Source organism: Panthera tigris, chromosome X, assembly GCF_018350195.1.
Source record: "Panthera tigris isolate Pti1 chromosome X, P.tigris_Pti1_mat1.1, whole genome shotgun sequence".
NCBI lineage: Eukaryota > Metazoa > Chordata > Mammalia > Carnivora > Felidae > Panthera > Panthera tigris.
This window is the reverse complement of record NC_056677.1, coordinates 109,839,336-109,858,986: the sequence shown is the minus strand read 5'-3', so window position 1 is coordinate 109,858,986 and position 19,651 is coordinate 109,839,336. Positions and strand designations below refer to the sequence as shown.

Genomic DNA, 19,651 nt, shown 5'->3' with positions numbered 1-19,651 from the left:
TCCAGGTCCATTTTCAAATAACACTATATCACTTCATGAGTATTGTGAGTACCTTATACTAACAAAATACTCCCAATGCTTTCCTCCTACTCCTTGTATCATTGACATTAATTTCATTTACATATAAGCATATATAACGATATATGCATAAGATATATGCATAAGCATACATAATCAAACACATTGTTGCTCTTAGCATTTTGAACAAACTGTTACCTGTTAGATCAATTAAGAATAACAAAAAAAAATCTTTATTTTTGTTTTACCTTCACTTACCGCTTCTTCAGTGCTCTTCCTTTCTTTATGGAGATGTGAGTTTCTGACCTATATTATGTTCTATCTCTCTAAAGGACTTCTTTTGACATTTCTTACAAGGCATGTCCACCAGCAACAAATTCCTTTAATTTTTGTTTGTCTGAAAAAGTCTTTCTCCTTCCTATTATTTAATTGATGTGTAGTTGATATACAATATTAGAATAGTTTCAAGTGTGTGTGTGTATATATATATATATGTATATATATTATGTATATATATATGTATATATATTATATATATAATATATATATATAAATCAGACACATTTTCTTTATCTCTTCGACTATTGATGGACACTTAGGTTGCTTCCATAGCTTGGCTCTTGTAAATAATGCTGCAGTCAACATAGGGATGCATTTATTTCTTCAAATTGGTGTTTTCATTTTCTTCAGATAAATACCCAAAAGTGGAGTTGCTGAATCCTATGGTAGTTCTCTATTTAATTTTTTGAGGAGCCCCGGTACTGTTTTCCATAGTGGCTGCACCGTTTTGCATTCCCACCAACAGCGCGTGAGGCTTCCCTTTTCTCCACATCCTCACCAACACTTACCTCTTGTCTTTTGGATACTAGCCATTCTAACAGGTGTGAGGTGATATCTCCTTGTGGTTTTGATTTGCATTCCTGTCCCTCACCTTAAAAGGTTAATTTTTCAGTGTGCCCGGCTGGCTCGGTTGGAAGAGCGTGCAGCTTTTGATCTCAGGGTTGTGTGTTCAAGCCCTATGTTGGGTGTAGAGATTATTTAAATAAATAAAAATTTTTTAAAAAGGTTAATTTTTCAGGGTACAGAATTCCAGGCTGGTGACTTTTTTCTCTCAACACTTGAAACATTTTACTCCACTCTGTTCTTGCTAGCATGGTTTCTGAAGAAAAGCTAGACGTAATTCTTTGTTCCTCTAAAGGTAAGATGATTTTTTTGTCCTCTGGATTCTTTCAGGATTATCTCTTCATCTTGGATTTTCTATAATTTGGAGGTGGTATGCCTAGGCGTAGTTTGGGTTTTTTCTTTATTTTTTATTTTGTTTTGCATTGATCCTGCTTGGTGTTCTCTTTGTTTCTTGGATCTGTGGTTTGTTGTCTGACATTAATTTGGGGAAATTCTTTTTGGGGAAAGTCACCATTTTTTCAAATACTTCTATTCCTTTTCCTCTCTCTCCTTCTGGTATTCCCATTATGCACATGTTACACCTTTTATGGTTGTCCCACAGTCCTCGGGTATTCTCTTCTGTTTTGTTCTTTGTTCTCTTTGCTTTTTGTTTTTTGAGGATTCTATTGATACATCCTGTAGCTTAGAGCCTCTTTCATCAACTGTGTCCAGTCTACTACTAAGCGGTCAAAACCATTCTTCATTTCTGTTATTGTTTTTGTCTTTAGCACTTCTTTTTGGTTCTTTCTTAGGATTTCCATCTCTCTGCTTACATTGCCGGTCTCTTCTTGCATGCTGTTTGTTTCATCCATTATTAATAAATCATACTTGTTTTAAATTCTCAGTGTGATAATTCCAACATCCTTGCCATGTCTGGTTTTGATGTTTGCTCTCTTTCTTCAAATTGTGTTTTTTGCCTTTTGGTATGCCTTGTAATTTTTTCCCTCGGTACCTGGACATGATGTACTTGTTAAAAAGAATTGCTGTAAATAGGCTTTTGGTAATGTGGTGGTAAGGTATAGGGTGGGGAGGGGGGCATTCTATAGTTCTTTAAGGAAGTCTACCTTTTTACGAGCCTTTGCCTCTCGACCCTGAACTTCACAGGTGTTTCTCAGGTTGTTTTTATCTCCCATTAGCTGGTACAGGATGGCTAGAGTGGGCTGGAGTTGGATATTTTCCTTCCCCAGGTGAGTTCGGCTCTAATGATAACCCAGCAGATTAGGTTTCGGGTAACTAGTTTCTCCCTAGAGCAGGACTCGCTGAGAAGAACAGCGTGCCCCAGTGTATTTCAAAATGGTTCTTTTTCTCCTCCCCTTGCTGGAAGCCTGAGGGAATTTTTCTCTGATATTTACCGTGGGAATCTGGTCAAGCTCTTGAAGGTAAATTCATAATATTGTGGAGGTCCTCTTATGACGGGGTTCCCTGGAGATTTTAACTCTCAGAGTTTTCTGTCCTAAGCTTCCAGCAGTTGGTCAATTACAATTCCACTTTTCCTACCCCAGCACTGGGTCCCAAGGCTGTGTCTGCTCCTGATTCTCTGCTCTGGTGAGCCCTGACTCCCTGTATTTGCAGGTCTGTCTCTCCAGTCTTGGTGACAGTGGCTTACCCTCTGTCCCTCTGCCCTCCCTTCTCCTATGGATCCAAGGAGAGTCGATTTTTCAGTCTGTTTCGCTTTTTCCTTGTTGTCAGGATGGAGTGACAACTTCTAAGCTCCTTATACGTGGAACTGGAAATGCAGATAGTACAAATTTTATCCTTGGTTACAAACATTATCAGTAGTTTTTCTTAAAGTAATAGACTCACTTTGTTCCTTTTAAAGAAAATGCTGCCAAATACTCAAGTCTTGAATAACATTAGTTTGTCAGTCTCTTAAATAAAAGTAATGTTTCGGGGCACCTGGGTGGGTCTGTCTGTTAAGCATCTGACTCTTGATCTCGGCTCGGGTCATAATCTCACAGTTCATGAGATTCAACCCCATGTCGGGCTCTGTGCTGACAACACGGAGCCTGCTTGGTGTTCTCTCCCTCTTTGCTGCTTCCCCGGTTGCATTCTTTCTCTCTCTCTCTCTCTCTCTCTCTCTCTCTTTCTCTCTCTCTCTCTTTCTCTCTCTCTCAAAACAGGTAAATAAACTTAAAAACAAATAATGTTTCATGAGACAAGTGCCTAGTTCATCTCCGCCTGGTCACACATGGGCTTTTCCTCTGGATGATCATCATACTTCAGTATGTGACACAAGTACTTTATGCACACTTCCCATTTCATCACACATGATGCTAAAAAAGACGTGCCATCAAGGGTCAAAGTCTATGAAAATTATTTGGTACCGTTTCTTCAAGTTTTTTCTTCAATGAAACTGAATTCTTTAGAAGTCCAATGCACTATCCATTGTGCCACAGAGCCGAAACTGGATTCTTTAAAACCTGGATTCTTTAAAACCTTAGCAGTGAAAAACAAAATGATTACCATCAGAGTTTGGTGCTACTCCCCTGACTCCTGTCATTGCTTTTGCACCATCGGTGTAAATGTCCTCAGCGTTGTTTGAGGAGAAACCATGAATTTCAGCAATAGTATTCAACGCTTGGAATATTCCAGCACTTACTCGCGCCTCTCTCCCAGAGCTCTCACATTAGAGATCTTCTTTAATGATTAGTTGATGCTGATACGGGATACACATAAGCTAAACAGCAAGTCCAGCTTGTGCCTATAGATTTGTCTATTTGAAAGGCAAAAACGGTTCCGCTGAGGCGATATTAACCCCGTCTTTTTAAAATTGGCTTGTTAAAAAATTTTTTAATGCTTTATTTATTTTTCAGACAGAGAGAGACAGAGCGTGAGCAGGGGAGGGGCAGAGAGAGAGAGAGAGGGAGACACAGAATCCGAAGCAGGCTCCGGGCTCTGAGCTGTCTGCACAGAGCCGGGGCTCGGGCTCACGTACGGCGAGATCATGACCCGAACTGAAGCCGGACGCTTAACCTACTGAGCCACCCAGGTGCCCCGATATTAACCCCGTCTTTATGTTTGCAGCTAAATCTTTCATTTGATGAGTTAGTTTCTTTGATTGGAAGGTGGAATGATATCCTCTACTGACTCTTCATCTAGTAGGCATTTGGCGATGTCAACTCTACAATTTTTTTTTTTCAGAAATACTACCAATTATTTTTTTTAAGTTTTTATTTAAATTCCAGCCAGCTGACACACAGTGTAATATTAGTGTGCACGTATCCCTTTGCATTAGTATTTTTGTATCCTTTGGGTAAATACCTAGTAGTGCAATTGCTGGGCCATAAAATAGTTCTATTTTTAACTTTTTGAGGAACCTCCACCCTGTTTTCCACAGTTTTCCACGGCACCAGTTTGCGTCCTCCCCAACAGTGCAAGAGAGTTCCCCTTTCTCCACATCCTCGCCAACACCTGTTGTTTCTTGTGTTGTTGATTTCAGCCACTCTGACCAGTGTGAGGTGGTATCTCAGTGTAGTTGTGATTCGCGTTTCCCTGATGATGAGTGATGTGGACCGTGTTTTCATGTGTCTGTTGGCCATCTGGAGGTCTTCTTCAGACAAATGTCTATGCATGCCTTCTGCCCATTTTTTAAATCGGATTATTTGTTTTTTGGGTGTTGTTTGATAAGTTCTTTATAGATTTTGGATACTAACCCTTTACCAGATATGTCATTTGTAATTACCTTCTCCCATTCCATAGGTGTTGTTGATTGTTTCCTTCACTGTGCAGAAGCTTTTTATTTTGATACAGTCCCAATAGTTTATTTTTGCTTTTGTTTCCCTTGCCTCAGGAGACATGTCTAGAAAGAAGTTGCTACCACCAATGTCAAAGAGATTACTGCCTATGTTCTCCTCTAGGATTTTTATGGTTTCATGTCTCACATGAGGTCTTTAATCCATTTTGAACTTATTTTTGTGTATGCTGTAAGAAAGTGGTCCAATTCCATGCTTTTGCATGTAGCTGCCCAGTTTTCCCAACACCATTTGTTGAAGAGACTGTTTTTTCCCCACTGGATATTCTTTCCAACTCTACAGTGCTTATTAATTTCTCCACTGTTGGGTGTACTTGTTCAGCTGCTATAATGCAGTGCCCCCCCCCCACACTATGCTTTAATGGCTTTTCCATTTCTATTCCGGAAAAACTATAACAAACATTTTTGACTTGTAAATACCTCATAGCATCTAGTTTTAAATATTTAATTCCTTTTTCTTTAAACTCTGAATGATTGATTTCAGGATGACTCAACACCTTAGCTCTCAGTATAATACTATTCTGAAATGTTCCGTTGCATCAGACATAGATAAATTATCAGTGTCTATAAGGCCAAAGGAATGATAGCTTTTTGTCATATTCTTGTTTCTTAATTGTGGTTGCAGTATACTGTGTATGTTCCTCCTTTCTGTGATTCAGAGAACTCTGATAAGTCAGTTTAACACTTTTTTAGCATCTTTAGACCTAGACATTATGGTTTGAGCAAGTGAGTCTTCTAATCTTTCTTTTTAAAGCCAAGCATTCATCTTCAAATTTCAGAAAAAATAGGTTATAAAAAATTTTATTATATAATGACATATAAAGTCTTCAATAGTAACAGTTCTAGTTAATTTTAAAACTTAGATGACCTTTCAGAACTCCTGGGTGGTTCAGTTGGTTAAGCATCAGACTTCAGCCCAGGTCATGATCTCACAGTTTGTGGGTTCGAGCCCCGCATCAGGCTCTGTTGCTGACAGCTCGGAGCCTGGAGCCTGCCTCAGATTCTGTCTTCCTCTGTCTCTGCCCCTCCTCTGCTCTCTCTCTCTCTCTCTCAAAAAAAAAAAATAAACATTAAAAAAATTTTAAAAAGTTTAGATGACTTTTCAAAAAGTATATTTAAATATTACAAACAAGACTGCAAAGCATATTTACTTCTTATGGTTTCACATAGACACAAAACTTCTAGATTTCAAAATAATAATTTGTTAAATGAGAATGAGGTAGGCATCACCTCTAAGTAGCCAGTAAGAGCACTAAGTATGGAGAATACATTAACCTCTGAAAAGTGCATGTATTTGTACCTCAACTATCATAGAAAGTTTGAGAATGCACAAACACATATTCCAGAGCAATGATTTGATTATACATTATGTAGTCTCTGGAAAATTCCTTTATATATTTGGGGGAGTAAGAGTGAAAAGGGAAAATAAAGTCTTAGTATTATTATGGAAGTAGGTTGGACCTCTAGAACTTCCTGAGAGGGTCTCAGAGAGCTGAGGTTGGAGGGAAGTTGGGGGGAAGGTCAGAACTGGAGCCGGGGAGACCAATTAAGAGGATGTTGGGATGCTTTGTGTGGCAGTGGCTCTCCAACCTGTGTGCTCATCAGAATCCCCTGGAGGGCTTGTTAAAATAGATGGCCGGACCCCACTCCCAGCCATTCTGGTTCAGTAGGTCTAAGACCAGGCCTTAAAATTTGCATTTGTAACAAATTTCCAAGTGATACTCATGCTACTCGTTTTAGGGCCACCCTTTGAGAACGACTACCCCGGGGCCCTGCTGCTCATCTCAGAACTCACTCCATACTTACTGTGTATGAATCTACATGAGTAGGACTCCCAGATGATTTGTTTACATATTAAAGTCTGAGGAGCACTGTTCTAAGAGACCGTTAATGGTCTCCTAGACCTGAGGATGAGGAAAAGCGCACAAGGTTAAGTTATTTATAATCAGCAAAAAACAAGACTTAATGGCCGGTCAGAGGGACGTCGGGGAGAGGGTGAAATGAGCGATATACTTTGGCTTCAAGTGTTAGGTACACATGCACGACTCCACTGTGTTTTCAACTCAGAATCTATTTGTGGCACATATAAATTAGTTAAATGCGAGTCTCTTCTGCGAAAGCGTATTGAAAACCTGTCTCCCATTCCCATAGCATTCATCCCCATGCAGGTTAGAGACACTGGGTAACCGGCAAAGATCAGGTGCCCCCTATCAGTTATTGGTGCCCTGACGAACAGAACGGGATATTCCAGGTATCCCAGAGCAAAGAGCTCAGTCTGTGATGTGCAGACAATGGCGGCAAACTCAATGTGGTTTCCGTTCAGAGGGGGGACCCCAATCTCCTCAAACCCTTTTGTTGTCTTCCAAAAGCCCCCAGCTAAAGAACTCCTCCAGGTATTAGAGTTAGCAATGTACTTGACCAGCTGAGCCAGGGTCCCAACACACAACGTAGGCTGCGGAAGGTAAGCAGTCCCCACTTCCAGAATGAATGAGTCAGATTTCTACGTGGATGTGGATGACGTTGCATTCTCATCCCTGCGTTTATTTGATCCTCACGCTGCTGGGCATGGCAGGCGTGGTTGTTGTCTCCATTTTGCAGATGAGAAAGCTGAGTTTGAAGGAAATTAAATGACCTGTGTGGAGTTATTGAAATGGTAAGAGAATGAGCTGGGACTAGAACCCAGGCAACCTGACTCCAGATTGGGTGCTCTTTTCACAATAGTGTAATGCTGTAGCTCCGCTGAACAGCACACTGATCTGTAGGACAAATTCCCCCTTTTTTGGATTCCAGTTAATCTAAAGAGATGACGTGAATGGAAGGTTCAGACCGTGACACCTGATTTCTTAAAATTGCGTGATTCATAATACATTACAGATTATTAGCGACTTTTATTTTAATGGTCAAGCAATTAATGATGAGTCACAGCAAAACGTCTGTGGCAGAAAAAAAAAATGCTTACATTGTCACCAGGTCTGTTCATTATCCTCTGTGCTCTATATCCAGATCAATCAATAGTTAATTAATCATGATGTGCTTCCTGAAGTACAAGGTTATAAATTAATTTAATGCTCATATGCATATTTTTGTAGGAAAAATGAGGAGAAAATGACTACCATGCCCATCTCATTGTAAGAAAATGTATGTAATGATTACAAGCATATAATAAGAATGGTTTGCCCAGCCAAATGTTTGTTCATTTCTGTTAATCAGTATTCATTTGAGCTACTTTCATGCAGTTTGTGGAGGCAATGCAATCAGTTGAGTAGTGTGGCAGATTTAAATCAGTAATAAAAGCCCTGGGGAAATTAACAAGACAAAACATTAACCACAGACTAAACATTAACATATATTAGCATTTTTATTATACCTGTAGAATTGTTAAATGGGCATGGTTACTACTATTAAAAAGTTTATGTTGTATATCACATAATTTCAATGTATATTTTGTTTTAAAACTTTTAAGATTTAATTAAATGAAATTGAACAACAGTGTAATAGACAATTCAACAGAATGAACTGGAGTTCATTATTGTATTTCCGCTGGAAACCTATGGAATTTCCACCCCACCCTACCCCCGAGCCCCAAGGCAGCACCCTAAAACAGGTGGCACAGGTAATACTCCTTTAGAGTGGACCGCGGGATCAGACTGGGTATTTAAATTGCATAACCATAGAGGAAGGTTTACGTTTTAATTCTTTGGTGTTCTGATGAATCCATTGACGATCAAAAACTAAATTTACACCAATTATTTAGCAACAGTTCTCAGAAAAGCACTCTTTGGGACCACAGTGATCAGCTGGAATCTAGCAGAAAAATCATTCTATAATTAAATAAAACTGCAGAGACCCTCTGGAGCCCCTCAAGTTTTGGTGACCTGAGATAAAGCTGTTGAGAGGGAAGGCGATGTACTGATCACAGAGGACAACTCGGTGAGACAGCCAACTTCTTCCTCAAAGGCTGTCCAGTTTCCGAGGACAGTATGATGCATCTGAGGCTCTTCTCCTACAGACTCACTAATGGGAACTTTTCTCTTTCTGTTTCCCCCTCTTCTTTCTCCCCTTCTGCCTCCCTCCTCCCCTTCCTCCTCCTATTATGGGCCATGTAAGTTAAAGCGTGCACACACACACACACACACACACACCTCTTATTTATTTCTTGAGAAAGAAAATGTTGGAGCACCCCGGATGGCTCAGTCGGTAGAGCACGCAACTCTTGATCTTGGGGTCGTGAGTTTGAGTGCCACTTTCGCCATAAAGTTTACTTTGAAAAAATAAATGTAAAGCCTTTCCTTCATCTGATTTTTTACAACTGAGAGCAAAATACATCTGTTAGGGCTAGTTAAAAGTGGGAGAGAGGCATGGGGCGCCTGGGTGGCTGAGTGTCTGACTTTGGCTCAGGTCATGATCTCACAGTTCATGAGTTCAAGCCCCACATGGGGCTCACTGCTGTCAGCACAGAACCTGCTTTGGATCCTCTGTCCCCCCTCTCTCTCCACCCCTCCCCCACTTGCTCTCTCTCTCTCTCCCTCTCTCTCTTAGAAATGAGTCAATAAACATTAAAAAAAGAGTGGGAGAGAGTTGGAGATACTCTTTAATGTATTTGCACCCCTTCCCCATTTGCTCATCTTTTAGGGTATTACAGCTAAAGACTTAAACCTGTTGCATTTTTGTAGCCATAGGATCAACCTGGAATCTCCATTTGGGGGAAATAAGGAATGCACTCGGGCCAGTCATCAGACTAGACCTGGTTTATACCGTAGGAATTATAGATTTTGTAGCCAATCCAAGAGTCTGACTTTAGTCAGGGTCCAGGGACATCCTTCAAGCAGCAAGCACAGGCTGGACACAATTAGGAACCGCATCTCCCACAGAACTGGACATCCAGTGTTTTAGTATGGCTATTAATAGACTCTTACCTGGCAGGCCAAAGAGTTTAAATCACTCCACTAGAAATACTGCCTGAAACTTAGGTTGAGATTGGATGTCAGTTTTCAGCTTATCTTTAATCAGTAGCCCTTCTTTAAAATATGTTTTTGAATTCTTCATAATCATCACTTTTCTCCATTTATGGATGGGATGTCCAAAGGACTACAAAGCTGAGCCACACTCAATACTGGGAAGCCCCAGAGCCTATCATCTTGACAGAAATCTATGGCATCGAGGGAAAAATCAAAAATGAAAACTTGGGCACCCGGCTGGTCAGTCGGTGGAGCATGCAACTCTTGATCTCAGAGTTTAAGTCTGAGTCCCACGTTGGGTGTAGAAATTACTTAAAAAGAAACTTTTCAAAATAAACTTAGGGGGCACCTGGGTGGCTCAGTCAGGTAGGTGTCCGACTTTGGCTTGGGTCATGAGCTTGTGGTTGGTGAGTTCGAGCGCATGTCGGGTTCCGTGCTGACAGCTCGGAACCCGGAACCTGCTTCCGATTCTGGGTTTCCCTCTCTCTGCCCCTCCCCCACTCGAACTCTATCTCTCTCTCAAAAATAAACATTCACAAATTAAAAATGATAACTTAAAAATAAAACAAATAAATTTAGATTTTGGAGTCAGACAGATGTGGGTTCAAGTCCTAGCTCTGCCATTTACTACCACTGTGACTTTTCTTCACTTCCTTAACTGTTGTGAGCTTCAGTTTCCTTATCTCTGAAAAGGGGGTCAATAATACCTGCTCTGCTGTAGACGGTTGTTGCAGAACTCACTGCTGAGAACAGAGAATGGATGTAGAAAGTATTACTGAGGCACTAGGCTGGGTAAGGTATTATGTTACAAATGTGAGGTATTGGTATTGTTGAGAAATTTACAATGTAGACTTTCTCTGCTGAGCCACTCAGAGGGAAAGATCAAGCATGAGTTTTTTTGTCACCCAAGAGTTTCCGGAACCAACAGCAAATGGGGCCTGAGAATCAGTACGTTTAGATTTTAACCAATGGGTTATCTGCATTTCTTGACATGTCAGTTATGGGGAGCCTGTGTGAATTGCATCAAACCAAATGCTTTATGTGGTTTCAAAATCTTTGGTGACATACTGTACTTGAAAAGTCATTTTCACCTATTCAAAGGAATTCAGAATCAAATATGGCACTTGCTTCACATATCATATCTTTTTTTTTTTTTTTTTTTTTTTTTTTTGCATGAGGCCACAGTTACAGGTGGAGTGAAGCTGTGGGCTAGGTCAAAACGAAGTCCTGTTGTGGATGACAGGTAGAAGTGGGGTTGTAGGCCAGTTCCCCCCCCTTTTTTTAAACGTTTTATTTATTTTTGAGAGAGAGACAGAGTGCGAGCAGGAGAGAGGGGCAGAGAGAGAGGGAGACACAGAATCCAAAGCAGGCTCCGGGCCGTGAGCTGTTAGCACAGAGCCCGATACGGGGCTCAAACCCACAAACAGTGAGATCGTGACCTGAGCCGAAGTCAGACGCTTAACCAGCTGAGCCACCCAGGCGCCCCGTGTTCTCTTGATGCCTAGTCTACTGGGCTTTTCACTATACCTTGCTGGGCCCTAGTGGTGTATTCTCCTCATGCATCTACAAAGCCAGTGCTTCTGGACCCTGGTTAGAAAAGAATGAGTGCTAAGCTTAGTAGGATGACCTTCTGGCCTAGATATGGTCAGAGGCCTGGTCTTCTTATGTTTCAAGTCTTGTAACACTTCAGAGCGCTCTTGCTTTCCCTGCCACAGGTTCTGGCACGTGAATAAAGGCACCATTAGGAATCACAGTTCATGGAAAACAAAAGGGTTTTCTATCCCAGGTCTATTGGTAGAGACACTCCCCTCTCCAATAAATTCCCTCCGACTAACGAAACTTCAAGATAGCCGCATCTTTGACCAGGGACATTAGTCAGTGAAAGGAAATTGGATTGCGCTGTTTATTTAAGAGCCTAAAAGTCCTGGGCAGGCTACTGAGTTCTAAAATGCCACTTGGGAGGCTGGTGCTTCTTCAGCAAGTGCGGCTGTAGAGTAAGACCCAGGTCTCCTAGCATAGCCTGATGTTGCCCAAGGGGGAGGCTGAAAGGACCTCTTTAATGTGACTACTTCGTCTCTTTGTAAATTAAGGTTTCTTTTTGCGTCCCCTTCACAAAATGAGCTCGTAATATTCACCTACAGTTCACACGGTGTGGAGGTGAAAGATGTGCAGAGAAGAGCCCAAAGGGGGGGCGGTCTACATTTGACAAATGCTTTGTATATGAGAAGAATTTGTGTCATGGTAGATTTGTGGAAGAAAATACAGCCTGTCTGATAAGATGTGGCAGATTTCAGATGGGGGGTGGGGGAGGCATTGGCAGGACCTCATTGTTTGCCCCTTACCCCACACGGAGCCTTGGGAAGCCCTCCTGATAATACCACATTGGGTGGCTTGCGAAGGAAGGTCACACTGGCTACATTCTCATTTGTTCTTAACCTTCCTACTTTTGCCTCAGCTGCACCCCTTTCCAGTAGGGTGGGAGGGGGGTTAGAAACTTGAAAGTCTTGCTGTGGCCCAATTAGCATTCACTGATACAAAGGGCAGACTTTCAATGGGGAAGCAGGTTTCACAGCTGTGGTTTGTGAGTAGACGAGCTACCATGGAAGATGTGTGAAAGATTTTGATTTCAGCGCTGGATTTGGAGCAGGTGTCGGTCAAAAGAACGTGTCCCGTGCTCCTGAATGTGCTAAGAGTACTTTGATCCTGGTGAAATAGATTCTCACACTGATGTATGTTCGCGGAGTAATAAATAGATATTTAGGGAACGAAAATCAAGGTTTTGTTCTACGAATGTTCACCAGTAATGTGACAAAGTAAACATGTATATCTCTCTGAACATAGTTTTAGGGTGCACAGTCTGGCCTCAGTTATTTGTGTCTGCTTTACAAGCTTTGGAAGCAATTGGGACTGAACTGCCCAGTCCAGCCAGGCAGCCCCCTTGCCTAAAGCAACCTACCAGACTGCTACCAATTAGGGCAAACTCAGAGGATACAGATTCTTCATATGAAGTTAATATCAGCCCAAGTCAAATAGCATTTCATAAACACATCTGCAAAATTCAGTATCATACATTGCACAGCCAAACGGAGTGTTTCCAAGTGTCTGCAACTTTTGTCTCTTTCCTGTTAAGATTAGACGATTGAAAATAGCTGGTCTGACTATAGGTGCTGTCCTTCATCAATGGAGATGATGCTACTGCTGGCTTTAGATCTTGTTTCTTTTTAAAAAAATTTTTTTCTACATTTATTTATTTTTGAGAGACAGAGAGAGACAGAGCACACGTGGGGGAGGGGCAGAGAGAGGGAGACACAATCTGAAGCAGGCTCCAGGCTCCGAGCTGTCAGCACAGAGCCTGATGTGGGACTCGAACTCATGAACTGCCAGATCGGACGCTTAACCGACTGAGCCACCCAGGCACCCCTAGATTTTGTTTCTAATTCAAGAATTTATGTACGTATGGAAAACTTTCCAAAGCTATACGAACTAAATGCCATTTATGCTTTTATAAAGATATAGATAGCTTAGTAAATGTTGTCAGGGCCATCTTGAGAAATCCAGAAACGGATTACCACACACAGCCCATGGCCTATCAGTAGAGTGGTGTGCCAGACCTGATAACTAGGACTTCCGTTCAATTTGTTTCAATTAATTTGCCTTTACTGAGAGCCTAACAGTGTGCAAAATTCAATCTGAATTCCATGGAGGTACAGAAGTGACAAAGGTATAACCTCGGTCTTCACTAGGTGTTTCTAAAATATTTCCTAGAGTATACAATCTGTATATTCACCTTGGCTACGTTTGGCTATGTTTTGGAGGACTGGGAATTCCTTTGAAAAAAAGAAAATATAGAGGGGCGCCTGGGTGGCTCAGTCGGTTAAGTGTCCTGATCTTCGGTTCAGGTCATGATCTCGCGGCTTGTGAGTTTGAGCCCCACGTCAGGCTCTGTGCTGACAGTTCAGAGCCCGGAGCCTGCTTCGGATTCTGTGTCTCCTCCTCTCTCTCTGCCCCTCCCGCACTCAGGCTCTGTCTCTCTGTCTCTCTCAAAAGTAAATAAACGTTAAAAAAATTTTTTTTAATATAGAGAGGGGTGCCTGGGTGGCTCAGTCAGTTAAGCGGCCAACTGGCTCAGGTCATGATCTCATGGTTCATGAGTTCTAGCCCCATATCGGGCTCTGCACTGATAGTACAGAATCTGCTTAGGATTCTGTCTCTCTCTGTCTCTGTTCTTCCTTCCCTCATGCTCTCTTTCTCTCTGAAAATAAATAAACTTAAAAAAATGGAGAGTGGAAGAACTGGAAAGCAAGATCATCTTCTAGGGAGGTGACATTGTATAAGCTTTGAAGTCACACAATGAATGAATCCACTACCTGTTTGCTGCAGGCAAGTAACTTAACCTTCCTGAACCTCACTTTCTTTACCTGTAAGATGAGGGTGATAACTTTTAGCTTAGTGTCTGGCATAAGGGAGACATGTGAATGCATACTTCTTTAATACAGAAGTTCATTTAGGCATTTGTCTGAAAATGAAAAAAAAAGAAATCTATAAACAATCGAACCACATCATTCAGCACTAAGCTTTAGAAGGAGGCATCCAATAAATACTTTGGAATGAACAAATGAATGGATAGAGAAAGGAAGGCAGGGAAAAAGAGGGAAGAAAGGAGGAGAGAAGGTGGACTTTCTTGAGCACCTGTGATCTCATGGTACTCTCAGTCCTGGGCTTAGTCAGTGATACCTGATTCGTAGCTGACGACACTGGCTATGGATAGTTGCCTTGCCTTCTTCCTTCCCTTGGGTGTTTTTAGGAAAGTCACATGAACAACTACATTGACATTTTTCCGAATATTCCCCCTTGGGTCTTATAACAAAATGCTCCCAAGAGTTGGAACACTCTGCATGGAGGCTGTGTTGTAGCACCCTCTCATCTCCCACACCAGTTTCTCCTAAGCTTTGCAATTCCCATCTGTGAACCTTCTTCATACGAATAAATACCGAGTGCCATTGACAGGTGTCAGTAGCGCAAGTCCTGTGTAGAGGGTCCTCTCAAATGTGTACTTCACTATAGAGGAAAAGCGTTTTTCATCTTAGGAAATCTTTGAATAGGCTCTGCTCAGAGCCCACTACCACACTGTTCGGCCTCCTTTTCCACAGATGGGCTCTTTGCCTTAAAAGCATATCACCTTTTTTGACTCTAGTAATAGCTTCGTTCTGCTCTTTAAAAAGAAATTGGGGAAGAAATTGAAGTGCATTTCAGAATTTGTTTCTACTCTCATATCTGTGAAAGTATCATATAATTATATTGCATTTCTTTTTCAGATTGGCAAGTTATGTGCCCATTCTCAACAGCGCCAATATAGATCTGCTTATTATCCTGAAGATCTGTTTATTGACAAGAAGGTATTAAAAGTTGCTCATGTAGAACATGAAGAAACCTTATCCAGCCGAAGAAGGTGAGAGGGATTTTTTTCCTCTATTTCAGCATACAATTAGCAATTGTGCTTTAAGGTCAAAAGCCTTTGGAGTGAAGCTTCTTAAATACACATTATTTAGTTCTTCTGAGTAGAGCATTTGATTAATTAAATTCTACCATTTGTCAATGTTAAAGAGAAAAGATACTGTATTATATGTAAGCCATATTTAAATGTAAAGTTACCATATGTAAATATCCAGTACAGCAACACAGGTGGAATGGACCTCTCTATTCAAGGCATTTATTGACTAAACAAAACATTTTCTGCTGATGATCTGGTCTCACAACTTTATGGCTTCATTTATGACTTTCCTGGTATTAACGGTGACTCCAGGTCAAGTTGACCAGAGAGAAACTGACAAGACACACTCACGTGTATACACATACTGTGCATTCTATATCCATTCTTTTAAGTATGTAAAATTAAGGATTCACGGGGCACCTGGGTGGCTCAGTCGGTTGAGTGTCCAACTCTTGATTTCGGCTCAGGTCACGATCTCATGGTCATGGGGGATCAAGCCCCCCATCAGGATCCACACTGTCAGCGCTTGAGATTCTCTCTCTCTCTCTCTCTCTCTCTGCCCCTCCCTCCTCTGCTCTCTCTCACGTTCTCTGTCTCTCAAAAATAAATAAATATACCGTAAAAAAAATACAGGGATGCCTGGGCGGCTCAGTTGGTTAAGCTTCTGACTTTGGCTTAGGTCATGATCTTGTGGTTGGTGAGGTTGAGCCTCGCATCGGGCTCTGTGCTGACCGGATGGAGCCTGTTTCAGATCCTCTATTCCCCTCTCTCTCAGCCGCTCCCCAGCTCCCTCTCTCTTTCTCTCTCAAAAATAAATAAACATTAAAACGTGTTTTAATTAAAAAATAAATAAAATGAAGGATTCTGTTTCTATTTCTTAAGACAGCAGTCAAGGGACTAACTTCTCTTCATTCCTTCATTCATAAGTTCTCTTCGTTCTCTTCATTCTTCCTCCTTTACCGAGATTCCCTCCTTCCATGTTCTAGCTTCATGGTTACAAATTAGGAGTAGACACCGGATGGGACTCCTAACACAAATCTGGGAGAACTGCCTTCCAGAAAGGACTGCACATGTCGCCCACGCTGCCACTGACTCAAGAATAGCTAGCTATGAGTTCTGCTTCCTGATGACTTTGAGGGAATTGGGAGACACTGAAAAATTAAGAGATGGAAATTAAGAGATGAAATAAGCAACAGCTTAGATGTGAGCTAGATTATTCCATTCATATCCATTTACTACAGGAGTTTGGGAAGTAATAATTCTTCGTCTTATATGATCCAGTTTGGAATGTGACAAGAGAGAGTCCCCCCACCAGGAGCATTTCAGAAATCCCATTTTCTTCTCTTTTGTTGACTTCCAACCTAATAGATTTCTAGTTTCCCTGTAGCAGCAGTTTGAAATTGTGATTCAGGGACCCAGGAAGTCCCAGAGATGCTTCCAGGGAGTCTGTGAGGTTCTCCTTTTGCTAAGTCCATATCCATGTGAAGCGGGGTTTTGTTCATATACTTCGACCAAAACAGTGCACTGCCACAGACTGAATGTGGGAGCCACTGGGAGAATTTAGCTGTCTCCTGTTAAGCCAGGCTAAAGATATTCTGTAAAAATGCAAAAATGGTATCACTTTCTCACCATTTTTTTTCATAAGTGCTATTTACGTTAACATATAATGGCTCATTGTTGGTTTATAATAAATAAATAAATAAAATCTTCCTGAGTTTTAATTTCTAGGCAATAAATATCAAATATATGTTATACAAACAAACAGCTATATAGAGCAGCAAACATTTATTAACCTCACAGTTTCTGTCAGGAATTTGGGAACAGCTTCGCTGGGTAGTTCTCAGTCTCTAAAGAAATCTCGGTCAGTTTCTGGGGCTGCAGTCATATGAAGTGTTGACTAGGCTTGAGGATCTCCTTCCAGGGAGGCTCACTTACACATTTTAGCCCAGTTAGTGCTGGTTTTTGAAAGGAGGCCTCCTTTCCTCACCACATGGGCCTCGCGAGTGTCCCCATGACACAGCTGCTGGCTTCCCCAGAATACGCGATCCGTGGAAGAGAGCAAGCAGAAAGCTGTGATGTCTTTTCTGACCTAGTCTGCGAAGTGACATGCCATCTATTCCGACATCAATTTGTTAGAAGTGAGTTACCAATTCTAGTGCACTCTCAAGGGGAGGAAATTAAATTCCACCTCTTGAAGGAAGGAGTATCAAAGAATTTGCGGACATATTTAAAAACCACCACAGGGGTCCCGGCCCCAAAATATTTGGCAGCCATTTCCCTATACCATAGGGTTTCTTTGGGAGGTTTTTGTCTTTCTGGGAAGACAACATTTGGTCATTTCTCCAGACCTTCTGTAACCCTGACTTGACTTTGTCCGTTGTTCTCCGTTGCTTTTACTCTCTGCCCAAACCACCTGAGAAATTAACCTCAGTCTTTGATCTTTAACTAGGGGAAGCCCCTTGCATGTTGGACTGAAGTGAAAAAAATTATATCCTATTGTATATATATTTAAATGCTTCTTTATTTTGAGAGAGAGAGAGAGCACAAGCGGGAGAGGGGCGGGCAGAGAGAGAGGGAGACAGAGCGAATCCCAAGCAGGCTCCACACTGTCAGCACAGAGCCCAATGCAAGGCTCAAACTCACGAACTGTGAGATCATGACCTGAGCCGAAATCAAGAGTCAGACGCTTAACCGATTGAGCCACTCAGGAGCCCTAAAAATAAAATCTTTTAAAAAAGAAATAAAATAAATAAGTGGAATTTTTAAATTATAAATTATATTTATATATTACAAATGTAATATAATGTAATATGTTTATATTTGTATAATAGTATACGACAATATTTACTTTATATATATTGCTTCAGTTGACTGAGCAGAAATTTAGGAAATGCCTATTATGTGCCAGAATGTGTGCTGGGCATCGAAAATCAAGACACAGTCTCAACTCTCCAGAGCAGTCTAATGTGGAAACAGACTTAAATGCAAATAATTCCAAACAAGTTTTATAAACGCAAAAGAATCTTCGGAGTCTATCCCTAGACGCGACCTATAGGAACAAAGAGCCTCTGCCCAGGGAGTCAGGAGCGGGCCTTCACGGAGAGGGTGGTGTATGAATTTGTAACAGAATCACACGCAGAACTTGTTCAAACTAAATACACCGACCTGGCCCCATTTTGAGACTACCCTGTCAACCTAGACACGTTTATGAGTAAGTGGGAGGTCTTACTTTATCAAGGCCCCTCTGCCATGGCCTCTGTCTTGGGCTCTGTGGGACCCATTCCCTATTGCCTTACCAGAGAGGGCTCTACGGTACTGATTCCTCCAGGGAAAAATGAAAGTGATGAATGGGCTCTTGGCCGGGCACCCAGATTGGGCACTTTGTTTAGATTGTTGCTAACCCCAAAGGAAAGAAAAGATGGTAAAAATACTACAAAGCCTGTAGGCTTGAGTAAGTGGTGGTCAGGCAGGACTCCTTTGGGTGTTGGGAACATGAACCTGTCCTCTGATGCTTCTCCGAGTTGGAGCCGTTCTTCTTGAATTCCCTGGCAGAATAAGAAAGCAAAACAAGAGGAGAATGTCTGATTTCATTTATCTCCCTCCGGTAGGCACTGTAGACCCTCTCAGGGAGAGGGGAGAGTTGGGGATTAGAAGATCTCTTGCTCAATGCCCTGGCCCCTGCGATCTGATGTTATTAGGAGGGTTTGTTTTGGAAGAGTGTTTGCACCTCTGTAAATTTCTCAGTATGTTCTGCACAGCATTTCACACTGTCCAAAAAAATATATGTGCCTCTAGCACCCCTGACACCCATTGTAGCATTCAGTCCGTGGAGGTTGCGAGCAAGCTTTCTGAATCTGATTATGAGTTGAAAAGCCCTTTGCCTTATTAAAATAACAACACACAAAGAGATGCAGGATTCCTTTGGTAGCATTCAGAAGTCATCTGTTTGTTTTGTCTGCCCCCAACTGGGTAGTTTGCAACACACAACTAATCTTAGAAATGGCACAGTTCAATTTAAAGGCTGCGTGATACTCAACTGGTGGCCTGTGGATGGGATTCAGTGTTCCGTTAAGGTGGAAATATTGAAAATATCTGTCATCACATTTAAAACAGGATAGGACAAGAGGCACAAGTAGCAATCAGAAAAGAAGAAATGTGATTTCCGTAGTCCCTTGCAGCTCTGGGTCTTCAACGCTTCTCAGACGTCAGCCTTTGCCCACTTGAATGTCTCTTTCCGTTACTTCCCATATGATGTTTGCTTTGTCATTCGCGTAGCCCGATCAAGTTTGGTCGAACGCGTGAGCCACATCTGCCCTTTTTCCAAGCCCCAAATCTCTAGTGAAACAGTCTATCCTGCCCCTGTATACCAAGCTGCTGGCCCAACTGCCACCGTGTGAGAAAGTCACACGGTCCCTCCACCCTTGTGAAATTACATCTGTGTCCCCCACCCTTCCCCTTCCTGCACGGCCCCTCCTCCTCTCCCCCTCTGAC

General features: G+C 41.8%; 1 protein-coding gene across 1 annotated transcript in view; it reads left to right on the top strand.

Annotated features, from left to right (window-relative positions):
* Positions 1-19,651, top strand: part of GPC3 (glypican 3) — a 422,120-nt gene that overhangs the window by 265,385 nt on the left and 137,084 nt on the right. Inside the window, exon 4 of the mRNA XM_042974938.1 lies at positions 14,985-15,118. Coding sequence (XP_042830872.1) covers positions 14,985-15,118 — 134 coding nt within the window. The remainder of the gene's footprint in view (positions 1-14,984; positions 15,119-19,651) is intronic.